Source organism: Echeneis naucrates, chromosome 15, assembly GCF_900963305.1.
Source record: "Echeneis naucrates chromosome 15, fEcheNa1.1, whole genome shotgun sequence".
NCBI lineage: Eukaryota > Metazoa > Chordata > Actinopteri > Carangiformes > Echeneidae > Echeneis > Echeneis naucrates.
The window spans coordinates 4,652,622-4,677,892 of record NC_042525.1 but is presented as its reverse complement, the minus strand read 5'-3'; the positions used below and the strand labels follow the sequence as shown (position 1 = coordinate 4,677,892).

General features: G+C 41.3%; 1 protein-coding gene across 2 annotated transcripts; it reads right to left on the bottom strand.

The window, feature by feature from the left end:
* Positions 1 to 205: 205 nt before the first annotated feature.
* klhdc3 (kelch domain containing 3) lies at positions 206 to 24,793 on the bottom strand. 2 transcript variants are annotated; one of them, XM_029521869.1, is made up of 11 exons: positions 24,697 to 24,793; positions 22,478 to 22,719; positions 21,073 to 21,249; positions 20,718 to 20,833; positions 20,558 to 20,629; positions 18,904 to 19,117; positions 18,424 to 18,510; positions 17,310 to 17,418; positions 6,189 to 6,262; positions 5,420 to 5,498; positions 206 to 3,473 (listed from the first exon to the last, which is right to left on the bottom strand). In XM_029521869.1, exons 2-11 carry the CDS (start codon positions 22,629 to 22,631, stop codon positions 3,407 to 3,409), a joined length of 1,149 nt encoding a protein of 382 aa, XP_029377729.1. In that variant the 5' UTR covers positions 22,632 to 22,719; positions 24,697 to 24,793; the 3' UTR covers positions 206 to 3,406. The 2 variants fall into 2 exon arrangements, with proteins under 2 accessions (XP_029377729.1, XP_029377731.1); XM_029521871.1 differs by lacking the exons at positions 206 to 3,473; positions 5,420 to 5,498; positions 6,189 to 6,262 and adding an exon at positions 15,799 to 16,764.
* Positions 24,794 to 25,271: the final 478 nt, after the last annotated feature.

Genomic DNA, 25,271 nt, shown 5'->3' with positions numbered 1-25,271 from the left:
TCCAGAAAAGGAGAGCAGAGAAAAACACAATCAGTGTGGAAAACATGAACATTTACCCCCCCAGTCTTCCTATAACGTTGCCCACTACAGCGGCTTGTTTTCCCAGGAATTAAAACAAGTAAACAAAACAAACAAACAACATGATGAGGATCTGAAGAGCTGAATGAGGAAGAAGCCTGTAAAGAAACGACACATTTAAAGGGCATCCATGTAACAACCCAAATTGTCTCTTTTTATTATTGATACATTTATAAAGCATATTGCACAGGAAGTCCTGACCAACCATCACAGATAGATTCCCCTCTAAAAGTGTGTAAAATATAAAATAAAACATAACAAGAAGCATAAGGAGCCTGCACAGTTGTAAAATGAATCAAAATACACGCCATACATTGTTCTGTTTTTTTTTTTTCCTCCTTATTCGCATATAAATTATTCAACAACATATTATAAGCCCTATACACTTCTTACTACTTCTCTCTGTTGAGTCACATATTTCTACTTGGCAAATAATTACTGCTCACACTGAATGTTTTCGTCAGGAATTTCCGCTATAATCTACTGATGCACTTCTCAGGCAAAGCAAAAAGTCAACCTGCGTCGTCGGATCAACTACTTGCTAAAAACCTTCTCACAGTTAAATGAAAAGGACCAAAGGAGCCTCAGACAAGGCAACGTTAATGCTTTTTGTGATGCAACGCTGAAATATTTCACTCAGTCACAGGTGAGTGAGCGACTGTCAGTTTGTGCAGGTATTTTATTTTTTGACCAGTGCCCATTTCATTTTCCTGAAAAGGTCTCGATTTAAAATACCATCACCCAAAATCTTCAAGCAACGAGAAAAAGACCCAAACCCTGAAATAAAAATGACTCCCAAACCACAAATCAGGGGAAGAAGAAGAAGAAAAAAAAAAAAAAAAAAAAAGGAACAAAAAGCTGAGTTTTGCAGACGGCCATTTGGTGTCACATAAACAGTTTGATTTGTTCAGCAGATTTTTTTTTTTTTTCCTCTTTAACCTGTGTTAGCTTCCCCGTGATTCACTGCATTACCTGCTGTGTAGTCCAAGTAAATGGGGGACTGAGGAATTTCAAGTGTGTGATATGTCCATGTGCATGCGCAGTGCAGCGGGAATAAGACTCACCAAGTCACATTGGTACCACCAGTCTGGGAGCAAAACGCAGACTTTGGCTCGGGCAGGCAAATGTGTCAAACTCTGGAGTACTTAGGCAAAAAGCAGCATCAACATGTCTCCTGTCTGTAAGGCCTGACATGCCACATTTGGCTTTAGTGCAGTTATCTGGCGACATCAACCTGCATTTTAAGATTGTTTTACACCGTTTCACATGAAATACAAGAAGATTTGTAAACATTTATGATGTAGGTCAGTGTTGTTCAGTCCTGATGTCTGAGACTCAGAAACCTGCTGGGTTGAATTCTGTAACAAGCCTATAAAGGACCGACTGGCCGACCCAAAGCTCAGGACTGAAGAGCATTGATGCAGCTCACAGCAGTTCCTATTCACTTCTTAGCTTTGTACTGTTCAGGACCAGACACAACTAACATCCATGTAAATTAAAAGAATTAGGCAGCTTTAATAATGTCTCTTCTTCCTGTTTATCAATTATTCATTTCAACAACATGCCATACTACTCATTAAACTTCGCAGAATATATTCTATGTTTTGCTGTTGTAAGACCAAGCAGTCTGTGAAGCCCATATGAACTTTTAATATTATAGAAAATCTACCAAAAACAAATAAACGAGTCAGACTTGCACATTATTTCTTCAAAACAATGATGATTACATCAATTTTCCACCGAGTGAAAACAGTCCAACAGGTTTTCCTCAGTGCCCTGATGTTGAATAGAATATTTTCAACCTTGTCCTTTCCATAAGTGGAAGGAGATAAAAACTTCAGAAAAAAAAAAAGACCACCACCATTTGTTCTAAAATTTGAGGTTAATTCATGAAATAAAAACAAAACCTAAACGAACTATTTTCCATCTGTGTAGTGAGGCTGTGATCTGATGAGAGACCAGGCGTCTTTACGACATCTGCTCGGGTTTAGCTTTGCTCGTAGTCGCACACAAACGCAGGTCACGAGGAGGGTCTCTGAACGCGGCTGTCGGATTGTCTGTAAGCGGAACGACGACATTATGCATATTAATAATGAGCTCCCCGTCAGCAACGGGGAAACCTGAAGCAGGTGGGCTGGGATTACTGCACACTGATACACATACACAGTATATATTTGCATCATCATTTCCCCTCCACATTTGGCACTGAAAAACAAACTGCAGGATTGGGGGCAGATGATTTACACTCCTCACTGACATTTTTTGGGAGAGTTAAAGACACAACCACTAATTGAGACTTCTCAGGAAGAAGCCTTTTTTTTGGGGGGGGGGGGGGGCTGATGTCTCATTGAAGACTCAATGCTATTGAGGGAGGTAGATGGACTTGTTCATTTCAGAAGGCCCTGCAGGTCACCTTTGAGAAACTCGAGCAGTAGGGAGAAGCCAGAAAAATTAGGATGAAGCTGGGGCTAAAAGCAAAACATTGAAAACTGGCCACAAAACCTTTCACGAGCATGGCTGCAAAGATTCTGCCTCTTTGCATCCAACCCCAAAATGGTCAAATCGGCCTTTTCTGTAACAACTTCATTTGCTGCAAATGGACACGGTACTTTCACACAGATCAGGGCCGAGTTAAAATTGCAACCTATACAAATTCTTGATATGCTGCACCTCATTATGCTGCTTTTGTTTGTTTACGCGGAACCAAACAAAGTTGACATGATGCCGCCGCCCTCGTGTGTGATTTCTGATAGAATGCAGGCGTTCCTGAATCAGAGGGGTGATGTGTAGGATAACAGTGCTGGCTCTCTAACTACCTCCACTGCCAGCTCAAAGTTCCCACCAATGTCCAACTAAGCCCTACCTGCCCCTCAAACGTATGGGAAAAGAAGAAGAAGAAGAAGAAGAAGAAAAAAGAAGATTCCTGTTTGTTTCTTCGGGGAGATCTGCTGAGTGTGACATCCTCAACAGAGAGTTTAGCTCTCAAGACCTTTGGCTTAAGTTCTTGTCTCTTCCTGTGCTTAAGATTCAAAGTCTATGATTATCATAGGCTGATTGGATTTCTAAAGAGGCTAGTAAGAAGAGAGAAAGGTTGAAGAGGTGTCAATGATTTCTGTCTCACTGTCTTTGAGAGTTAAAATGTCCAAGGACACGACAAATCTCACGGCGTCCGAGGAAGTCACAGGCAGGACGTTTTGGTCAGTGATGAGTTTTTCCACTTGAGGAGAGTGGAAATTAAATCCAATACAGATCCAAACTCTACAAAATCAGGCCCTCAGAGCTTAGTCGATCCTGAAACAGCTGTGGTTCTGCCTCACGTTGAGCAGCATCAGCCGTGGGAAGAGAAGATGGGCCTGCTGATGTTGCTGTTGGTGGTCATGGCTGCCAGTTCCCACCTGGAGTGAACAAAGGAACAATCAGCGAAATAAAATATTTTATCTTCAAGAAAATGGACACCTCCAGCGTGTTCAATCATGTTTTTTTTTTTTTTTTTTTTTTTTTTATTATTGTAGTCACAAATATTGAACTGCTGTCACATATGTTTTCAATGCATTTTCTTTTAATCACTGCTTGAATTCACAATAGTTTAAAACATCTTAGATACTAAAATTCTAGTGTGTTGACAATCAAGAAATTGTGTGACATTTGCTCTCACCCCGTGCTGCCCCTTGTCTGAGCGAAGGGCTACGACGTGGACAAGGACGAGGGGAGGCCCCGCTGTAACACGAGAACCAGGAGCAGGGGCTGACAACAGGGTCTAGTGCTGACCTGATGACAGGTCAGAGGTTGAGCTCCAGATTGTTATCACTGGCTCTGGTTTCACACTCACTCCTTCTCAATTGCTTTGTTCGTTTTTTGTTTTTTTTTTTTTCCTTCTTTTCCTCTTTTTTGTCGTGCACATGTGTGTTTAAGAGGGAGGATTGGCAGTGGGACCGGGGGATGCCAGTGAAGGGCAAAAGGAGCCTTGTGACCCCAATGAGAACCCTCTAAGGGTTACAAACACAACTGCGCTAAAGTGGGGAGCGTGCAAGGTGGCAGTGACGGTGCGAGAGAAATGAGAAGCTAAGAGGAGTAATTAGTATCAAGTTCCACGTGGAAAAGAAAAAAAAAAACCCCACTTAAGCACAACCTTCCTTTTAAGACACTTCTCTAATGAGCGACCTGAGCTTGACAAAATCTCTTCATTAAGGATATTTGAGAAATGAATTTATGACCGTGTGAATTCAGTCACGCTGCAGCAAAAGACTCTGCTGCTCTCTCTCAGCGTAATGTAATTCAAGTGTTAACATTTCACCTCAATATGCACACAGTAATAAGAATACTTTTAGACGCATATCAAATTTTTATGTTTCAAAATCCTTTACAGTTATTACAGTCTGTTCACCTTGTGATTACAACACCGTGACGTGAAGAGCTGCTCTTAAACATTTCTTTTTCAAAAGAAGAAGAAGAAGAAAAAAAAAAAGGGCAGAAACTATTTTCAGACTTGTCACTGAGAGAAGCAACTGTTGTTTTGCGACTGTTTCAAGTTATTTAATTTGGAGTACATGCAAAACACTCATATTTTAATTTAATCTCTATCTTTTTAAGATACTGATACATGGATGTGTGTGTGGTGAGTAAAGTGGACAGAATTGATTCTGAGACAGTGACCTGACAGTCTGCAATGAAACAGACCCGCTGGTGCTATTAACTGAACTCTAAAACACAAAGGATAGCAGGTAATTGAAAACTCAACAGCTGGTTGTCTAAGCAGCAGGATCATTTTTACCAGTTGTGCATGGATGACTTGGTCTCAGGATGTGAAATATTAAAAACCCATAAGAAATATATTAAAAAGGAGAATTTGAAATGGTGAAAAGTCCATTTTGCAGTGATTCAAAATAAATAAATTAAGCACCAAATGTGGATCGTAGTCACTACAACGGACGTTGTTGTCATCTGGACCGAGCTGGTTTCTGTATTTTATCTATATTTGATGACTTATTGCAGCTCCATGATACAAATATATAGGATGAGAAAGTCTTCCTATTTTTGTCTATTTTCTTCTGAGTGTCAGCTCAGCACCGTTTTTGTTACAGACAAGACAGTCAATATCTTTTTTTTATGCTAAATTACCTAAATTAGCTAAAAGTTTTACATGTAAGGGCTTAAAGTAAAGTCCGAAAAAAAAAGCTAATATATAACTAGCACTGGTTCAATGAAGGGTAATGACTCATAATTTGCCTCATTGAAAATGAACCTCATTACTCAGAGAGGCATAGTGGTGGCAACAATGACAAGCATAATACAAACTGTATGAAAAACAACGATGTGTTCGAGAAGGGGAAGTTTGTCTGACCTGATATCATGTGGGAGTCCCGACTGCTCCAGACTGTACTGAATAACGGCTATTTTGCATAACGTCTTCAAATTAGGGCCTGAAAAGAAGAGCAGGAGTAATGAGTCAGAGACTGATCATTGACACTAATCATAAGCAGGCTAACAATATCCATTTCAGCTGTGGGAATTCAATATGGAGTCATGCATGTCAGATCTCATAATCTCTTGATGAAAGCGGTCTAATCTGATCTCTGCGATGTGAAAATCGTACTGCAGGAAAACAACAGAATTCACAAAAGGACACGCAGAGCTTAGTTCATGACTCATCTTATTGTAAACCTCCTTTCCAATACTAATTATAAACTCCCTCTCAATCACTATCACCGTCATGGTTCTTCCACCATATGGCCAGTGAAAAACCATGTGAGGACACACGCGACTGGCACGTGGAGGCGAATGCCACAGGGGACGCCAGTGGGTACTGCCAGTCCCATACGGTCCCTGTGTCCCAGTGCAAGCCCACCTACGTGAACCCTAACTGTGACCTGACAGCACTACAGGCTACCCCAGTGCAGGCAGGATATGGCTATATTTGGTAGTCCAAGAGACGGAAGTGCGCCATGTGATAACACAATTCAGCGCCAAGGCCGGGCTTACTCGGCCAGGTGAGAGATAAAGCAGCGCTGACACTGGGACAACAAAATTTATTGGTGAGACCGCAGGACATCTTATTCAAGACTGAGGTGAATTTGAGGTGGCATCTAGAGGGTAATAAAATGTTTACTTACTGAAGTCTAAGATATACAGGTCTGAATGATCCATGAGGTTAAATTCATCTCCCATTCCTTGCTCTGGACAGGGACTGTAAAAAGAACAAAGAACGTGTTTATCACATTACAGCTGTCAACAAAAATATATGGAAACATCCAACATACAAGTAAACAACGATTAAAATGTATCCACAAGGACAAGAGGAAGATGTTAAACCTTTTAAAGCTCCTTTCTGTCTGCCAAGGCTGAATGTGCTGCTAAACTACTGGGTGGTAAAATTTATTGTTTATTCTCTGATGTTGGTCCCACAATTGTTGACAATTAGTTACCGTAATTCTAACCTTGTCATCCACCTTCTTGCCATTTTTCTTTAAACACTACGGTTCATAATCAGGGACCTGCAGGTTGTTCTCAAAGGGGAACAGCGCTGGTCACACAGCACTCTCCCGTCCTTATCATACGCTGGCATGATTTAAGCCCACAGGAAGTCTAGCACTGCAGCGAGAGGGCAGGCTGCTCTGTGCTGATAGTCGGTCCCAGACCTGCGCAGCCTTGGATATCACTGCACATCTGTTTCCTGCCACGGCTAATCACGCACACAAACACACACACACACACACCTGCGACACACCTGGTGCGCCACAGCTTGGACAGCCTGGTAATGTCACAACTCTTTGAATCAGTGAATGAATAATTAAAGTGCAAAGTTTGGTCACTTGGATGGATATATATATTTATAGCGTAAAAACACAACCATTAGTTGGATGCTACAGTCTGTGGGATGGAGCTAGTAAGTCAGCAAATTGCTTTCTATAACGATGGTTCTCCAAACAACGGATTACAGGATAAAAAAAAAAAAAAAAAAAAAAAAAATGCACAATACACTTTTATGATAGCGAACAGTTTCAACCACACAGGTGCCTTTGCTGCACATTGTAGTGTCTATGAATATCCGTCATGTAGAATAACTGAGGTCTTTCACAGCCAGGTTTGGCTCTTAACAGGTTTCACCAGATGCTTCATGCTATGGATGGACAGGATGACACGTGTCCGCCGTGCTGCTGAAGCCACCTCATAGAAACCACCTGTTTCTTGGAATTACTCTTATTTTATTCCCCCCATCTTCTTCAGTCTCTTTCCATTTTTCACACACCGTCCTCTCCTCCGTCTCACCACCCATCAATCTCTATCCCTCTTTCCCCCCGTCCTCTCCATCGCGTCTCCCGATTGCTGCGTGTCCAGGATGTTGTAAGGGTTTTACGTTGCTAATCTTCCCTAAATAAACACTGTGGTGGCTTAAAGCGGGCAGGAGAGGTGCAGAGCACGAGCACAGTCGTCCCAGGGGGCCAGCTGGGGAAGTCATTAGAGCCCCCCCCCACCCCACCCGTCCCCTAGGAGGTGGTCCACCCGGGCTTACAGCATGAGCCTTTATCAGGATACTCACAATCATCCACCCCCCCACTCATCAGCATCAGACTGTCTACTCCTGGACCTACATTTCACGCCTGGCTATAACACTAACTCACAACAGAACACTTCTATTTCTGAAACTGACTGATGATTGTTGAAATTGCTTCTTTAAGAACAAAATTATTGAAGTGGTGTATCAAACACATCTAATTAAAACCAGATGAACACAGAGCTTTGACTTTCATGGGGACAACCTTGTCATTAGGACTGATGGGTCCTTACGCACCAAGCCAGCAGTCGGGTTTTGGGAGCCACTGGGCCGTCATTAAGCATCTGTGGCCAACAAGAGCCTGTAGTTTCTGCCTTTGCAACACCTCTGTCATCATCAGCTGATCATTAGTTGATCCTCAGTGACTGCTGGCCACAAATTCAGATTGATGAATATTATCACCTTCATTTATGAAGAGGAAAAATCCAAATACTTTGTCGACATTATCTGTTGGATGGGGAAAAAGACACTAACATTAACAGCCTGTCTCTGTTACAGAAGTAATGAAAGGCAGCATCTCTATCTAAAGGACACGCTACAGTAGCTGTCAACCACTACACAAGCTTAGACAGAGAAAGGGTATGGGCCTCGGATGCTGACGGGTGGAAGGGTGCAGATAAGAGGATGCTTTAACGGGGACAAACAAGAGAAAGGAAGATTGCATCCCATGGGGGGACAAAGCTTTCTCGCTTATGGATAATGACAGTCTGGGTGTGAAATTCGGCAGAGCGTTAGGCAATGGTAACGCTTTATTGGACACCACAAAAAAAGAAGTGGCTGAAGAGGATCATAGAGGCAGGGGATGGATGAAGGGGGTGGTGAGCGGTATCCGATTAGCCCGTTTTACACAGTCTGTTCAAGGTGGGAATGCTTCACTCTCATTCCACGTCGCTGCTTTTTATAAAAAGGTCCAGGCTGTGTAAAAAGAGAGAGCTGGCGTGGTGGGACATGCCATGTCAGTCAGTGGTCTGATTCTTCAGCATCGATATGCCACCTAAAAAGCTTGCACTTTGTAAACAAGCAAAGGCGGCTCATTGAAAAGTCTTCTAAGACGGCAATTTAATGGGATCTGGGTTTGGAAGGGACTACGGTGGTGGTAGTTGAAAGCGGGGGGAGGGGAAAAAAAAAAAAAAAAAAAAAAAAATCACACAGTGCAACTTTATGCGGCGTCCTGGTGTTTGATGGCTCACTTTGTTACTCGATCAGGAAAGTATCACTATGTGTGAAAGTGCTTCCCCCCACTACAGCAGCAGTGGTTCCCAGTCTGAATGAGGACTGAGTGATGCTGCTCCCCCCACTAAAACAACACTGGTTGCTATTTCAAACAACACTCACTGAGGGTGTCTAATCACCCAATTGCCAGTCCTTTCTAGCAATGCACTGCCTGCTTCACCTCATTATCTTCCACACCAAGATCTGAAAACGGTAGAAGAAAGGGCTGAAGCACTGTCCTAAAACTAATGAGGGGGCACCAAAAAGGCCTGGGAAACCTCATGACTCCAAAGAGCCCAGGAATGAAACTGTCCGCTAATTTTGCTGATGACTTTCAGAAACAGCAACGTTGTTAAAGTGACAAGAAAGAAGGCGTTGTAGTTGTTGTAGTTGTAGGCAAGTCCATCAGTGACACGTCTGTTTTCTAAGTCGGCTTCATTGGCCATATCCTCATTCTTGGTGGTGATATGATCTGCATCCTTTTCCTTTCTCAACTTCCTACTGAACTTTGGTCCTTCAGAACCATCACAAGCTCACAGGAACTCATCACACACTACAACTTCCTTATCAGGAGGGCCAGACGTGCATAAAATTATTTCGGTACCACTCTGGCAAAAAGCATGAAAACATCGGGAACCTGGTGGGAACAAACAAACAAACAAATAAATAAATAAGAAGCTCAGTAATGCAACAAACTTTTATATTAGATATAGTGGGCACAGAAAGGGAGACAACTTAGAAAAAAAAATCTAAATAATAGTAGATAATGGCTGCGCTGTGGCAAGACTAAATCGGACAGCATTTCTCCTTTTAAGAGAGAATTCATTTTGCTTCCCAGAGTTTTAGCTTCATGCATGACATTATGCAGCCAAGCAATTATGACTAAAATTTCAAGAAATATATTCCAAGTATCCACAATTATTTGGTAATAGCACAAGCTCTTCTGCCGTCTATATTTGTCATTTTAAAGGAAAGAAAATGTTTTTATAGGAAGGATCTGATGGACGGGTTTTAAGAGCATCAAGCGCTGGCAGCGGTAGTGCCGCTAAACTTTTAGCAAAACAGACTTGGTTATCACAAATTGATAGGTTCTCGTCCATTTCATTTGCCTTAATCTCTACTGTCTCAACTCATTTTACCAAGCTATCTGTGCCCCCTCCCGGGCAGTGGCTGGACAGTGGATTAAGACCTGTAGCTGCCCAGACTTAAACCCCATGCAGATGTGAGATACAAAATACGACTGGCTCCCCGAAAGAGACGCCTGACTTCAGATTAGTCGGAGGAGATGCCAGTTGCAAGCAGAGCAACAATCTCAGATTGCAACCCCTGTGGACAAAATGTAGTTGGACTTGGTGGTGCTATTGAGAAGGAAAATAGAGCCTATAAATCTCAAGCAAATGCAAATTAAATGGCTTTTAGAAGAGAAGGGTGTTATCAACCAAGCTGCTCATAAAACCTAAGAAGAGGACATTTAAGCGTTTCAGGTCCTTGGACACAGCTGGTTAATATACAGGAAAAGGTCTCTGGGGTTTGTCTAATGCTCCTCTATAGCTGTCAGATTTGCTCCGACAACATCTTCACCTTCATCTTATAAAATCAGGCCTCAAGGTCAGCCACTGGGAGATACTCGTAATAGGAAATGCTTAAGAACGTCAGAGGCTCCGGACCGTATTTTCAGTGCATCGTTATGGTTCATGGCTTCTAGCAGACCTGCTCATTAATACACTGGATGTATTTGTAGGCCAAGTGATTATCTGCTCATATCCTGCTTTTTTCTTTTGCCTCTGGTGTTATTCTCCCTCAGTAACAAAAATCAACACACTTTTTCAAGGACTGTCTTTTAATGCCGAGCAGTGCTGGTTCAACAGGACTGTCTGACTGTGAATAAACACCTCCATATAGTCTGGCATTGTTCTGCAGAGGGGAGGCCCCGAACTACCAGGTGGTGTTTAGGTTGTGATGACAGTAGTAAATCAAGAGCTAAACTAATACTATTTAGACATGTCAATTTACAGCGACAACAGCATCACAAAGCGTCACTTATGAAGGCTGTTTATTTGAGCTGCCATGCAACACTCAACCCCATGACACCTTAATGTACACAGGCTGTTAGCGGGTTAAGGAGGGTTAAGATGCAGATGACATACTATCATGAGCTTGTCTTTGAAGAGTAAATCACAGTGTTGCCGTGCTGCCCCAAGGTCTTGTCCCGCCACGTGCGGGATGCCCCATATCCTGCTGAGGTCACCTCCACTGTTTGACAGGTTTTATCTCAAGCATACAAAACACACACACACACACAAAAGTGCACGGACAATTAATAAAGGAAACTTCTGCAGCGTACCCTTTGACACTGGAGGCCAAACGACAACACGTGTGTGGCACCAAAATCTACGGTGTGTTGATAGGCATGTCTCCATGGAGCCATATTCCACCGCGGCACACAAGATGTTATGGGCTGCAGTTTCGGCACAAGGAAGCTCAAGTTTTTACATGAAACAACACGCAAAAATATAAACAAAAGGGTTTTCATGCAATAGCTACCGAAACAATAAGATTCCTTAGAACTAGCTCTGCCTTTGTGTCGTGTTGTGAACTTTCAGGTTCAACATTGATAACAAGTTGCACTTTAACCAGCTAGGCTATCTTAGCAGGAGCCCTTTCGGCTGTTGATAAGGTGCAAAAATGGCCTTGTCTGTGATATCAAGGCACCAGGCCTTTGACCTTCCTGATCTACTAAACAAAAATGGCAGGACCCTGCAGAAACTCCCCGGCTCAGAATCTTACTGTTTTGAAATAACCTGTTAAATTCCACAGAGATTAAATATCGTTGTGAGATTTTGGTGGATTAAAGTTGAGGTTCTATGCTGGCATGTTTTGGCTAGCAGTGAGATTACCTACTATGTGGTCTTCCTCTTGCTCACAATGGAGGCTAAAGCAGTCACACACTCTCTCTACCTGAATAGTTAGTTGTAGCAGAAAGATGATTTGAATTTTACAGAAAAAAAAAAAACCAAAAACAAAAACACAAAAACAACAAAACTAAACAAAACTAAATCCACTCTTGTTTTTAGCACTTTGGACTAAATCAGCGTGATGAGCATAAATGCTTCTATAGCTAACATTCAGATAATGGTAGGAATGGCATCAGCATGCTTTCCATCTTCACTAAATGTACCAACTTAGTAACTCTGCATATTGCCAAATGGAGCACACACATTAAGGCTGGCACAGCACAGCAAGCATGTAAGTGCATGTGCAACACTCTGACGTCCGCTCCACAACAGGAACTGTGAGTCATTCAGTCATGTTTATGCATACAAATACACAAATAGCACACGACACCAGAAAGGAGAAAATGATGATAATAAAAAAAAAAGAGCTTAAGTGTAACCCTCTTATCAATGTTCAGACAGGCCATTAAATATTAAATGTTCTTAGCTCCATACGACTAAATCAGGAAAATTAATATCTGCAGAAGGGCTGCGACCAACTTAATTGTTTAGTCTAGAAGAGAGATGGCGTACTGGTGACATATTTTCCTCATCTTGCTTTTTTCTGAGCTCCGTCGACAACTTTGTTTCTTGCATAAGGCATAGAGACTCATTCAGTGGCTTTGATATGTTAGATCTGAACTGACAGCCACCGGACCCTGCTGCTCACAGTGAGAGGACCTTCAAACACCTTTGAGCCACCTTCATGGTCAGCAGACCAAGTAAAGCTGTTAAAGGGCTGAGAGACGAACAGAATCTATATTCTGGAGACGTCAGGGATTTATATTATTTATATTCTCCTCTGTAATATTTAACAAAGACCACACATGCTCTGCAAGGCTCAACTTTTCTTGACAGTACTTGGCAATGCTGCATGTGCAAATGTCCAGTTTTCTTGAAACAGACATTTAGCTCAATTTTCACTGCCAACTCCGTAACACAAAGCAGTGTAACGTTAACCTGTCCTGAGTGAGCAGTTGTTTGGATGGCGTTGTCATTATTTCTACTGCACACATATCGCCAGCACCATTCCTTGCCTAAAACGAGGGGACCATTTCAAATAGATGAGAACATCCTCAGCTGAACTCTGCAAGTGCAAACCAGCAACTCTGGATAATGTCTGGACCATATTATCCAGACGTTCCTCCGGAAGTTAATTTGGGAACACAGACAGGCACAAAAAAGTCATTTATATCAGTCACCTTTACAGTCAGACATTCAAATACAAGTTATGGTAAGAATATTTTCACCAAATACAATGATGGAATGAGTCCACACTGTCCATGTCCAAGTAGTTCAAGGGCCAGCGCCAGATTTCCCTTCACAGATTCCAAGCTGTCTGCTCCCAGCATGCCAATCTGTCATGTCCTTGTTCACATCCTGCCCCTCATAGGATGCCCTGTTCCCAACCTCAAAATGTTTCCCAATTTAGCACGACCTGAGTTTATCGTAAGCAATTATACACAGAGTGGTGAATGCCAACAATGACAACATAAGCTCAGCAGGCGATCAATAATCTACATGGCGCTCTCTTCAGCCCTATCTTAACTTTGTGTTCAATACCTCAGAAGGTGAAAAAAGAGTTAGTACTTATTACTTGAGTGTGTGGAAGAAGGGTGTTGCAGGTGGAGTTAGTCATGCACGGGTCGTCCTTCGTGGGGTGGTGAGCACGTCTGAGTAAATGAGTGTAGCAGAGGCACTAGGGACGTATCACGTTGCAGTCTGTGAGAAAGAATGCCCTTTTAGGTCATAAATCAGAGAAGGGGCAGAATTTCGCGCCTTTCTGCAGCTCAGCAGGCCTGTTTACAATGACGTAAGTGGCACTCAATAGACTGCCACTAATGCCCCATACCCCATAGAAGTGCAAGTGTGTATCAAAAAAAACATATTAAAAAAGGGATACCCTGCACTTAATAATACCTTTAAGGCAACTAATCCTACATCACCTAAATAAAGAAATTATCACAAATATTCCAATTCTGAGTCTAATAAATTCCATTGCTGAATACATTGCGAGCATTGCACTCTTAATCTTGTGTTTTATATTTATTGAAGCCTGTTTTTGTGGGGTTTTTTGTGTCACACCTCAGTGTTATGTCCAGTTGGAGGCCTTTTGAACTTAACAGCTTTATTGTCCTTTGCTAAAGTGATAAATTATTCCTGAACAAATTCCTGCAGGTAAAACAAATATCATAAACTGGAAATAAATATCAACAGAGGGGGGTCTGTTTTGGATCAATTTGAAAGGACAACCAACCAAGGAAAACAAGATGTGGACCATAAATTTCAACACAATTTCCTTGGCAGACCTAACAAAATGAGGAGCCCCACAAGAAAACACAAGCAAGGTGTCCAGCAAATAATTCACGGCAGTGTGTGCAAGCATTTGTCAATTGCACTGAGGCAGACACCAATAACTTTTGTGCCCCTTTAATGGCCCTCGTGTTGTTAGGTCATGCAAAAATAAACACAGGAGACAAAGCAATGGCTGGTTTCCAATGACTAGATTAGACATGTAAAATTATCTTTTTGGTATAATCTTAAATCTTTGCAAATCATGACAAGTGGTTAAAAGTGACGTGATAGGAGATATTTTTTAGTAAAAAATAAAATAAAAAGCAAACAAATGAGTGAGGTTAGGGGCCTCTAAGAGCGTGTTTGTGTGCCTTAGTATGTGTGTGTGCACGTGCTTAAGGGAGTTCCTGTGTGTAAGAGGCTTAAGTGCGCTCATGTAAACAACAAACTGCTCAAGAGAACCTGTGTGGCCGGCCTGTTTAGGACCTGTAAGGATAATGCTCTAATTTGTACAGTAACAGGAAACAGCATCTTTCCAGACTGAAAGCAACAAAGGAACTCCTGTACTACAAGACCCATCGCTTTACACGGAACACAGGGTGAATTAACCTCAAGGTAGAAAATCTGAGTTGGCCAAAGCTTAATAAAAAAAAATGACCCGGGCTGATGCTTTTAAACAGGATGTTGGAGATATCATGTGGTGTTTTATTTCTTCCTCTGCTCAACCAGCACTCTCCATCATTCCAGCAGCCCCTATGACACTCCCTTCTCTGTCTGCTCTCAACAGGAAGTCATGACTCCTTAAAACCTGTCCTGAACTAATCCTGGCGAGAAACAAAACAAAAACAAAAAAACAACAATCTCTGAAAATAAGAAACTTTTATCTTCTTACCTCTTCCTCAGTTCTGTAAAGTTAAAAACAAAAACAAAAACTGACCTGACTGACTAATGTTTATCAGAAGATGATTTTTTCTTTTGTAACTGTAGTACTAATTTGTTTATGAAGTGAGTGTTACGAGAGTAGCAAGTTAATGTTTGTTTTGTTGATAGCCCCAAAAATACTCAATATATTCTTGGCTATTTTCTACAGTTGGAAAATAATCTGAATTTTAATGACTATAATGTAGATGCATGATGGCTGGATTGCAAGATTACATTTGTGTATTAGGGTGTGCTGCTCCCCATGATGTGGTGCTCAGTGGAGCAATAGAAAACTAAGTTGTCAGCAGCCAGCGGCCTGAAGGATTGGAGGCCACGTAGACATATTGGGGCTGAGAGGACTCTTATCCGCAGCCTACCGATCTTCTCTATCAGGTTATCCCAGTGGGGTTTGTCTGATAACACAGCCTTGGTGATAACAGTAGCCCAGGTCCCGGACTACTTCGGACCATGCTAAAGCCATTAGCTACCTCATTACTCCACTGGCCGCTGCCGTATCACGAGTCCATGGCACCTCACCAGCTATGAACCCCCAGCAATCCACTACTGTTTAACGACAAACAAGAGACTCGTCACAGACTTCTGTCTACCAGAGCCAGACCTCCAGTTGGAATATTAAAAAGAAAGGACTGTGTCTTTGTCTTGAGAGCATGTGCTCCGTAAAGATTAAGACAGCAAATAATGAAAAGAGTAGATCAAGTTTTTATGAAGAAAGGAGGTGATCTTTAGGCAGTTTTGTAAGAGCAGCTTTTCTTCCTTTATTGCATACCATTGTTTCAATCAAGGGTTATTGCTGAATTAGTTCTGACGAACGACAATTCTATTTTTGGTTCACTTGCTAGTCAATTAACTTTAACAATTATTGAGAGACCCAACAGTAGCTAAACATTTGCCTTCCACTTGATTAAAGATGAACAGAAGAAGTATGCTTCATACATTTTGATGAACTACACAGCTTAAGTATAAGAAGTATTGCGTTTTTTTGCAAAATACTGAGTACTGATGACATCAAAATGTTTTACACCGAATATGAGAAAAAAAATTAACCGGGTTACAATAATTCTTGCATAGATTTTGTTCCACAAATAGCAACAGTCGCAGCAGCAGTAGTCATGTAGTTATACTGAAAACAGTTGCAGCAAGAGTGTTGTTGAACATTGTCAAACTAATTTGCAGATATAACACTAGTCAACAGCCACCAGCCCTGAAGCGTACAACAAGTTGTAATCATGATGAATGTGAACAGCTGGAAAACTTCACCAAGCAAGAGTTTTCAGATGAGTATATTTTTTCAGCAGTTGGACACAATGACACAGTGACTTTGACAAAAATAAATGAGACATGTTGTTCATTATGATGGATTACCAAACTTAGGCCAGTTCTACCTTCTTGAAACTTGGTTTTCATACCCTGCTAAAATGAATGCAACCAGTGAAACCCATCAAAACATATTATCCAGTTTAAAACATTAAAAATGTCTCATGGAGTACATATCATGGATGTTTTAAGCTCATCTAAACTCTGATGTACTTTCTGGACAAGACTTGCCCAACTTTAGAACTGAAAGCTGTTGACAGACACGACTGGGGGCAATGATAGTCTGTATTTAGCTGTGTGGCACCACTCGGTACAAGAGAACAATGGCTCAGCTGGCCTATCATCATGTGATGTCAGCTTAGATTTCATCAAATACTCCTGAGGGGAAAAACGGTAGAAGTGGGGAGGGAAAAAATTTATATTTAAATGTAGAAATCTTTACTTGGGATTCCATGATTAATAATCTAAATTATTACCATTTTGCCCAACAATTTGTTAGATGTCAGTGTTCCACGAATGAATTTACACATCTATTTATGCAGGTTTGTAAATACTTGGTCTGCATACATGCACATGTATATGACAACATGCTGTAGTATTTTTAGGTGTGTATGTGCCAGGATACACATATGCATTCAACAATAGATCTGGTTATGTATCTGTAACTGGGGTGATAAGTGTGAGGAGCAGCTGGTTATATCCAAAGTGTGTTCAACAGGAAATTTCTGTTTTTCTGCTACTAATTAAAGGCTGAATAAAAAATAAAAGATTTTACTTGCAGGGTAATCAAAGGGGGAATTTAACTGAGGAAATATTTGATAGCATTTTCAATTAAAATACAAACCCTTAAGATGCAAAACTATCAGTCAGTTATACAGAGCAGCGAAAAAGTACAATTCCAGTAGTTAGATTTTGTGCCTCACCTCGTTCCTCCAAAAAGAATGATTCGATCTCCAACCATACAACAGCACTGCCGTCTCCGCGGGCATGGGCCTTTCCCCTTTGGTTCTACCTTATTCCATGCAAACGCCTCTGTTGTGCATATACACAAGACAAAAATAAGGTTGGAAGACCATTATTCGGAAATAATGGAAAAAGACACACAGACATCGCGCCCCTATTTATGAGATGGAAAACTCTTGATAAAACTTCAGATTCAATCTCCGCTTTATATAGCTTCACAGCTGAATCTCTACAATGCAATACATTTTGCAGCTATACAAACTCTCATCATTAAAACCTACAGAGGCCCAGAAGTGCTTTCCTCTGTGGAAAGTGAATGGGGGGTGACGGGAGTATGAGGGGTGAGAAGCAAGAAAACAAACCTAAAGTGACATTTGAGGAGAAAACTTTACTTTTCAGAAAAAGGAATAAATCCTTTCTTCTGCTGAGCTGAACAGTTGAATCAGTGACGAGGCTGAAGCTGTCTGTGTTGTTCCATATAAGGATGAACTGTGTTGCCTAACTCACTCAGAGCCAACAGCATCATAGCATCTCTATGGCAACAGGGCATTCAGATTTCAGTCGGTAATTAGGACAATACATGAGGTGCTGCCATCTTGTGGACAACAGAGATCTGATTTAAATATTAACAGCAGTTATCGGGTTCACAGGTAATGTGTGTTGCGTCATCCTATTGTGAACAAGAGCACAAGGTTTCCTTAGGAAAACAATTCAGCTGGCTCAAGAATCAATCGGGCAACAAATCCAAGAGCAGACAAAGACTCCAATGACTGAATTCGGTTCAGAATCACTTTTTGATTCAAGTGTGTTACCGACAAAAAAAGAACAAGGTTCTTCACAATAAAAAAAAAAAAAGAAAGGGATGTCAGCCAGTTCCACAAACCCGACAATGGTGTCAAAAGAGAGGAGAGGATTATCTACATGACTCTCCACTGGAGAATGAGGAGGAAAGTGGGTCAGTGCCAGCTAAACACTGGCTGGGCTACATTTCTTCCAAGAGTAAGCAGTCATCTGCACAGGTAGACCAACAACAAAATTACTACGCACCAAGCACAGACACAGATAGTGACTCACCTGGATTGAATTTCCAGAGGTCATTGAAGTGCAGGTCCATGCGAGCATTGTACCCCCCAAAGATGTACAGCTCTCCGTTGTAAGAAACTAAACACAGGGAGGACAAAAAAAAAGATAAATCTTTCATGAATATTAAACAACCACTCACACTCAGACCTACGGAAAATTTAGAGTCACCAATCAACCTAAACTTGATGTCTTCGTGCAGTGGGAAGAAACCCACACAGGCACGAAGAACATGCAAACTCCACACAGAAAGGCCCCCGGACCGGGAACCGAACCCAGGACCTTATTTTGAAGCAACTATAGCCAACCACTATACTGGTCTCCTTATTGTCTTGTATTTGAGGAGACAACTCAGTTCATAATCTCTAAATGCATTAAAATATGATCTTGTTTGGGAATACTTCAGAATTTTTCTAAAGAAATAAACAAAAACATGTTCTTCAAAGTGATTTTAAGTGTTCGTCTGTGTCTTACAGGCTGAATGACTCCTGCGTCCGTCTGGTGATGGCTGTGTGGAAGGTGTGCTCAGCCAGCAGTTGGTCTCTGTGTCAAACACTTTGATCTTGTTGCAATAGATCTCGTTGTTAGAATGGAAAGGACCGAAGCGGTCGGCTCGCCCTCCAAACACAAACATCTTTGTCCCGATGATGGTGGCTGAGTGGAAGTCTCGCCAGCGTGCAGGAGTGCCCTGTGAAGAGAAGAGCGGCATTCTGTGATGACAGTCACACCTTCGCACTCCATAAAGCTTCAACGGAGGAAGAGAATAGGACAGACAGCAAGGACAGGGGATGACACCTACAGGCTTTTACCGCATTCTTGAATAAAACACCTCATTAAACTGAGTTTCAAACTCAAAATGTCAAATGTCTCTAAACTTTCTCCAGTACAGGCCAAAAGTTTGCACACACTTTCCTATTCATTTGAATGAGAAGGTGTGTCCAAACTTTTGGCCTGTACTGTATAATCACAACCCTGGATTTATAGACTCATCTAAATACTGGCAAAGAGGCATCTTCACCATTAACTTATGGATAACAGCTCCATCTAGTGGATCACACTCGGGTACACACTAAATTCAACACTCTTGTAAGCCTCAATGTAGAATAACAGAATAATGTATATCTATGTGAACACTATAGAGCTAATTCTGTGGAAAAGCGAGCTCAAAAATTCTGTTGTAGGTGGCCAGTGAACAACAAACAAAATATACAACAGTGAAATGGGATCTGAATGAAAATGTGTTGAACCATGGCAACCTTCTACTCCCTCTGCATTTAGCTGGCCTACAGCCAGGACAGAGCCATTCACATGACTCTCTCTCCAGAATGCACTGGCATTGTTTTCCAGAAATATAATGCTGGCAAGAAGGCTCTTTGACTGGCTTTGTAAACAGAGCAGTAGCAGAAGGGGGAAACCTTGTAAAATAGAAAGGATGTATGATATGATAAGATGATAATGATAAGAATGAATGAATAAATAAATGATAAGGCCAACATCAACATCAAAAATTGCTATCTTAAGATAAAGATTCTAAAACTAATTGGAAATATTTGAAATTACTGAGCGAGAGGAAAACATGAAAAGAAAAAGCGAAAATTTGTGGCATAACACAGAAAGCATATTTAAGAAAAGAAAAGAAGCCCAACAGTCTGTCTGAAAAATGAGAGCATTCAGAAATGTGTAATTCACTCACATGCTAAACTAAATCTAAAGACGCAACACTAATCTCACTGATTGCAAAATGTTTGTTCTCTCCTGGTTTTAGGAAATGGAAGCTACTTTTTAAATATACTTTACCAGAGTTTATCACACAAGCAGGCTGGCTGCATGCAGGCACAAATGGCATTTCCAAAAAGGGGAGTGTAAGTAATCCTCTGTCAGGCTTTTTGTACTTGGCCACCTACCAGGGAGCTGCATTACATTGCAGTGTCTTTGTATCTGGCCAACATGACCACTGTGTTCTTGTGCAACAGTATTGCCAAAGCAGTAATAACTAAAGGTTTGTTGATCTCCAGCAGCGCTTTGAATGTTACTGCTGCCAGTCCATTGTATTTTTGTTTTGATTTTTATTTGGACGTTCAATATGTACCCAAAAGAACTAAAGCATTTTGATTCATTTGTAACTCACTCTTGCATTAATTAATGACCAAACCATGGTGGTGGTGTCCAGCTTGTGGATGTCATTGGAGAAGCAGTCAGCCTAACAAAAACAGCAGAAGAGATGAATCAAACATGTTTTAATGTTCAGAGGGAGCACAGTCCCACAGTGAAGAGTGATAAAAACTCACCAGCTGCTCATATCCTCCAAATATATACATTGCCTTCCCAAGGACGCAGGCTGAGTGGCCATCCCTCGCCCCCGGAACAGCCCCCGAAATCTTGGGTGTGAACCATCTGTGGGTGTCTGTGAAGCAGGAATTGTTTATATAACCTCTAAGTGCATTTGCAAGAAGCCCAACCTCTCAGATTCATCTGCAATGGAGAGCCATCATACATATAAGCAGATATTAAAGCGCCCTAATATGAACACAGCTTTTTCCACCTTTTGGTTTCACGGCTATGATATCACACAGGTGCATCTCAAGGAAACACCGCCTTAGCTTAGCACTTAGCATCGTGACTTTGATGCAGGTCTGTACTTACTGACATCAAAAGCATAGAGCACATTGCAGGCCCCCTCTGTGTCGTTGCGCCCACCCCAGAGGTAGATAATATCATCCAGCAGCACAGCTGTGTGGCCATAACGCATATACGGCACTTCACAGGCACGTTCATGTCCTCCTGTCCTCACTGGAGGCAACTTCATCCAACGCAAAGACACTGAAGAACAAAAGGGCAAGAAATCATAAAGTACTTATTCTTAATTTAGATGGGACAAAAAATATATTGACAATATTTGCCTTAATGCCAAAATAATAGTTAATTTTGAAAGTCACCTTCCAAATAAATGTTTGAAACAAAAAATAAATAAATAAATTAGAAGCAGTCAAACAACTGGGCGCTGCATGTGCATTAGATTCATACATGAAATGATTTCTCCAAGCCAGCACAGGTCTCTGTTATACCTGTTATACATTGTTAATTCATGGACAGTAAGACAAGGCTGTAATGTCATGTCAGTTATCTGAATTCAATCCAAATTTCATTTTTTTTTTACATATTTTTAGACTCAAAATATAAAGTGTTTAAAAAAAAAAAGACAAGTAATAACAAAAAGGAAGAAAAAATTAAAACACAAAGGACTGTAGAATACAGGAGGGTGAGCTGTAAAATAAACTTCAAAGAGAGGGAGAACAAAGCAGGTCACCAGATAAAATACTGAAACAATAGCTGAGATGGTCCCGTTTCCATTTCAATCAGCTGAGGGAATCTCTGTCAGGGTTTTTTTCCCCACAGATCTTTTCATGGTACAGTATCAGCAGGTAGGCACAAGCTACTTTAGGAAGTTATAAAACTCTTTAGCAGGTGGCTGACAACGCAAGAGGGAGAGACATTACAAAATGGGTTGCAAGAAAGGAAATGGAGCTGTTTTCTGAAGAAAACACCTGTGTTTGTGAGACAGCGATGGAAAAGCAACTAACAGACATTTTTACAAACCGCAATGGAAAGTTTGGGGTTTTAATTTCCAGCTGCTGCAAGTTACCGTTACAGCGGTGAAGGTTCAACAATTCCTGAAACACTCTCTTATCCTTTCTTCCTAATTTGGAAAAAAAATATTTTTCCTGCTTCACTACAGATAAGATATTGAGGAATAGTTTGGACAGCCTGAAACCTACAGGGGAAAAGTGCGAATTTAAACAATTTTACATAAACATCCTGTATACACTGTGGTCCTGATGGAAAATAAAACTAACAAGTCAGAGTGCTCTTGATAGCTGAAAATTGTATTTGTTAGTTCATAAAATTGCGAAGGGATGACCAACCATGTTTGCATGACAGTTGCGCTCGACGACAAGATAAATAGCTAAAGCTGCTACAGAGTTTCCAAGGACTAAATTCTAAGACTACCTACCGGATCCAGAGATGTATGTGCATATTCACCACCTACCTGTGTTGAATACATGCACGTCAATCTGACGCAGTGTCTCGTAGTCCTCCCCAGAACAGTAGCCTCCAAAAGAGTAGACCTTGTGCCCCACTGCCACAGCAGCATGGTTGACTCTCCGCGGCCCTCCTTCTAGGTGCACCGACCAGCGCAACATTACACGCGCAAGCACATCCGTGACCGCCAGTCCTTAGACCATCACTTTGTCGCCGACTTGGACCCCATCAAGCCAATGGCATCCAAACCTGTGATCAAAAAACAAGAGTAGAAGAACTTTGCTCAGGAGACTGGTGAGGCAAACTGGGAGGGAGGGGCAATAGAGGAGAACACAAAGGGGAACTGTTTGTTCTCTTGGGCTAAGAGTTGCTCAGCTCTGCTGTTGCTGGCAGGCTCACATGCCCCTGTATTATCTAAACTGGGAGAGTATTTTAAGAGGTGATTACACCAACACCTACCACTCTTGTTTTTTTTTTTCTGTTCACTTGTTTTTATCCCTGTGCCCTCCCACTGCATTTCAAAACTTTTAAATATAGAATCATATAAACAGATCAGTTAGTTTATATCACTATCATTAACACAAACTTTCTGTGACGTTTTAGCAATAACAAATAACTGTTAGGTTCCTGAGGTATAAGCTCAGTGTCTATCTGACCCGCTGAAAGGGCCTCGATGAAAGTGGTGTCTGGCAGTTGCCTTTGGAGGAGTAGATGGGCAAACAAATCAACAACTGAAGCAAAAAAAAAAAAAAAAAGGTAACAAGTTAACAGATTTAACACAACATGTATGACTTACAGAAATAGCTCACAACTTTTGAAAAACAAGTGAAGCCCTGTGCACCCCGGCCTTTTCCTCACTGACCTCCAACCTTTGTTTGCTCTTATAAATAAACCCCCAGAAGACCCTTGAACACAGACCTTTCTATTTCTAGCCACCACATCTCTGTAAAAGTAACCCAGGCCTGATCCAGGCCACACACAAATACGGGTCTGAACCTGTAATACAGCCATTGTGTTGGGGACATGATGTGAAAGGAGGGGAAACACTTCAGAGACAAGTGGCTCCTCAGAAAGGAGAGACAACAGCTGATGGTTGTCTTCAGTCTGCTGTTTCCTGCAGCTTCACCTGCAAACATTAAACAAAAAAAAAAAAAAAAAGGCCACTCTGGCACTGTGTTCCTGATGACTTTGACAGCAGGGACGTGCATCTCTGTGAGGAAAATCTGATTCCTGCACTGAACAGGACATTGTTGATATCAGACGACTTAGACAGGGAAACTTCACAAAAACCCCACCGTGCTTTGAACACATCAACGGCACACAGCTAACACACAAGAAAAAAATAATCTATGGCTGTCCTTTGCACATGTCTCGTTTGGGCTTGAACATCGGGGGAAACACAGAAGATTGATCCATAAAGACGATCTACAGCCGGTGACATTGAGCTACATGAACACACTCCAGTCAACGCCTCACAAAACAAGCTAGCCGACGTTAGCTATCTAACTGAAAGCAACACACACACACACAAAGACTAACCAGGGCATCTTATCTCATAATTATTTATGTAAGCAACCGTGAACTATGTCTTATATAGTAAAATAAGCCTTCGGGTGTCCGGCTGTTGTAATACTCAACTGTCCGGGTAGCACGAAAGCTGCTGCTAGCTAGCTAGCTAGCTAGCTACCCAGCTAGGCTAAAGCTAGCATCACACAGAAGCTTATTTAGCTGTTCAGCTAGCGAACCTGAGCTGAACACGAGCGACAGGAGAAGAGTTCAAACAACATCTATTATTTCATGAGCCAGTTATTTACACAAACAACAACTACCATCAGGTGGATTTGGTTTCACTACCTTCAGGTCGACTGGGTTTGGAGTAAACCGGTGTTTAGACAGGCAGTGCTTTCTAGCTGCTGTCCCGAAATGAACGAGCCAATTTATTTATTTTTATTTATTATCATTATGATGATCATCATTAATATTATTGTCCATCGAGTTAACTTAGAGTCCGGGATATAATCACATCCAAACACAATCCCTTAATAAAAAAAAACAAACAAACAAACAACAACAACAACTGCACAGATATATCAATGAAAACAAACGCAAATTTCATTTGAGTGCAAAGTTGTGCAGATATAAATGGCCTGATGTGTTCTGCTCTGGCTGTCTATCAGTTTGCTGCTGCTGTTATTGTTGTTGTTGTTGTTGTTTATCATTACAAACCTGCATATTAGCCTCGCCTGGTGGCTCCGGATGCTGAAGTGTGAGGCTTTGCTGGTCTCCTCCGGCTCACATGCACTTGCAGCCGTCAGCACCTCCCTCCTTCTTCCTCTCATGGCTTCCTGCTTTGGATGAAGAAGTCTGACTGACAACATCTGAGGTGTTTCTCAGTCTTCATAATCATTATTTTGCCTTTTTTTTATTTATTTGTTGTTTATTAATTGTATTTATTAAAATAATTGAAGCACCATAAGTTCATTTGCTGCTGCCCTCACGCAACATACACATGAGTCGGTGGTTGGAGGTAATAAATAAAAGCAAACAGGAAAATCAAACTCCATGCAAAATCAAGCCAATAAATGCAAGGAAATGTTGATGTTTGCATGATAAACAAGTAGTATAATATGTTTCCGGTCTGTTTCTCTTTTGCATTCAAATGCTGTATGGAAATTACCTGAAAGTGTTTTCACCCTGCATTTCAACATTTCCACAAAAGATTATTGTAGGAATGTGTCACTCGTATTTTTATTATTTTATTTTATTTTACCATTGCTTCAAAAATGGTTAAACTCTTATTT

What these genes read in the sequence shown, in the direction of transcription:
- klhdc3 (XM_029521869.1), bottom strand. Translation starts at nt 22,631, where the DNA reads ATGTTGCGCTGGTCGGTGCACCTAGAAGGAGGGCCGCGGAGAGTCAAC. An exon ending in CGTGCATGTATTCAACACAG is followed by an intron (nt 21,250 to 22,477) that starts GTAGGTGGTGAA and finishes TTTGTTCTTCAG; the next exon opens with TGTCTTTGCGTTGGATGAAG. An exon ending in TTGGAGGATATGAGCAGCTG is followed by an intron (nt 20,630 to 20,717) that starts GTGAGTTTTTAT and finishes TGTTTTTGTTAG; the next exon opens with GCTGACTGCTTCTCCAATGA.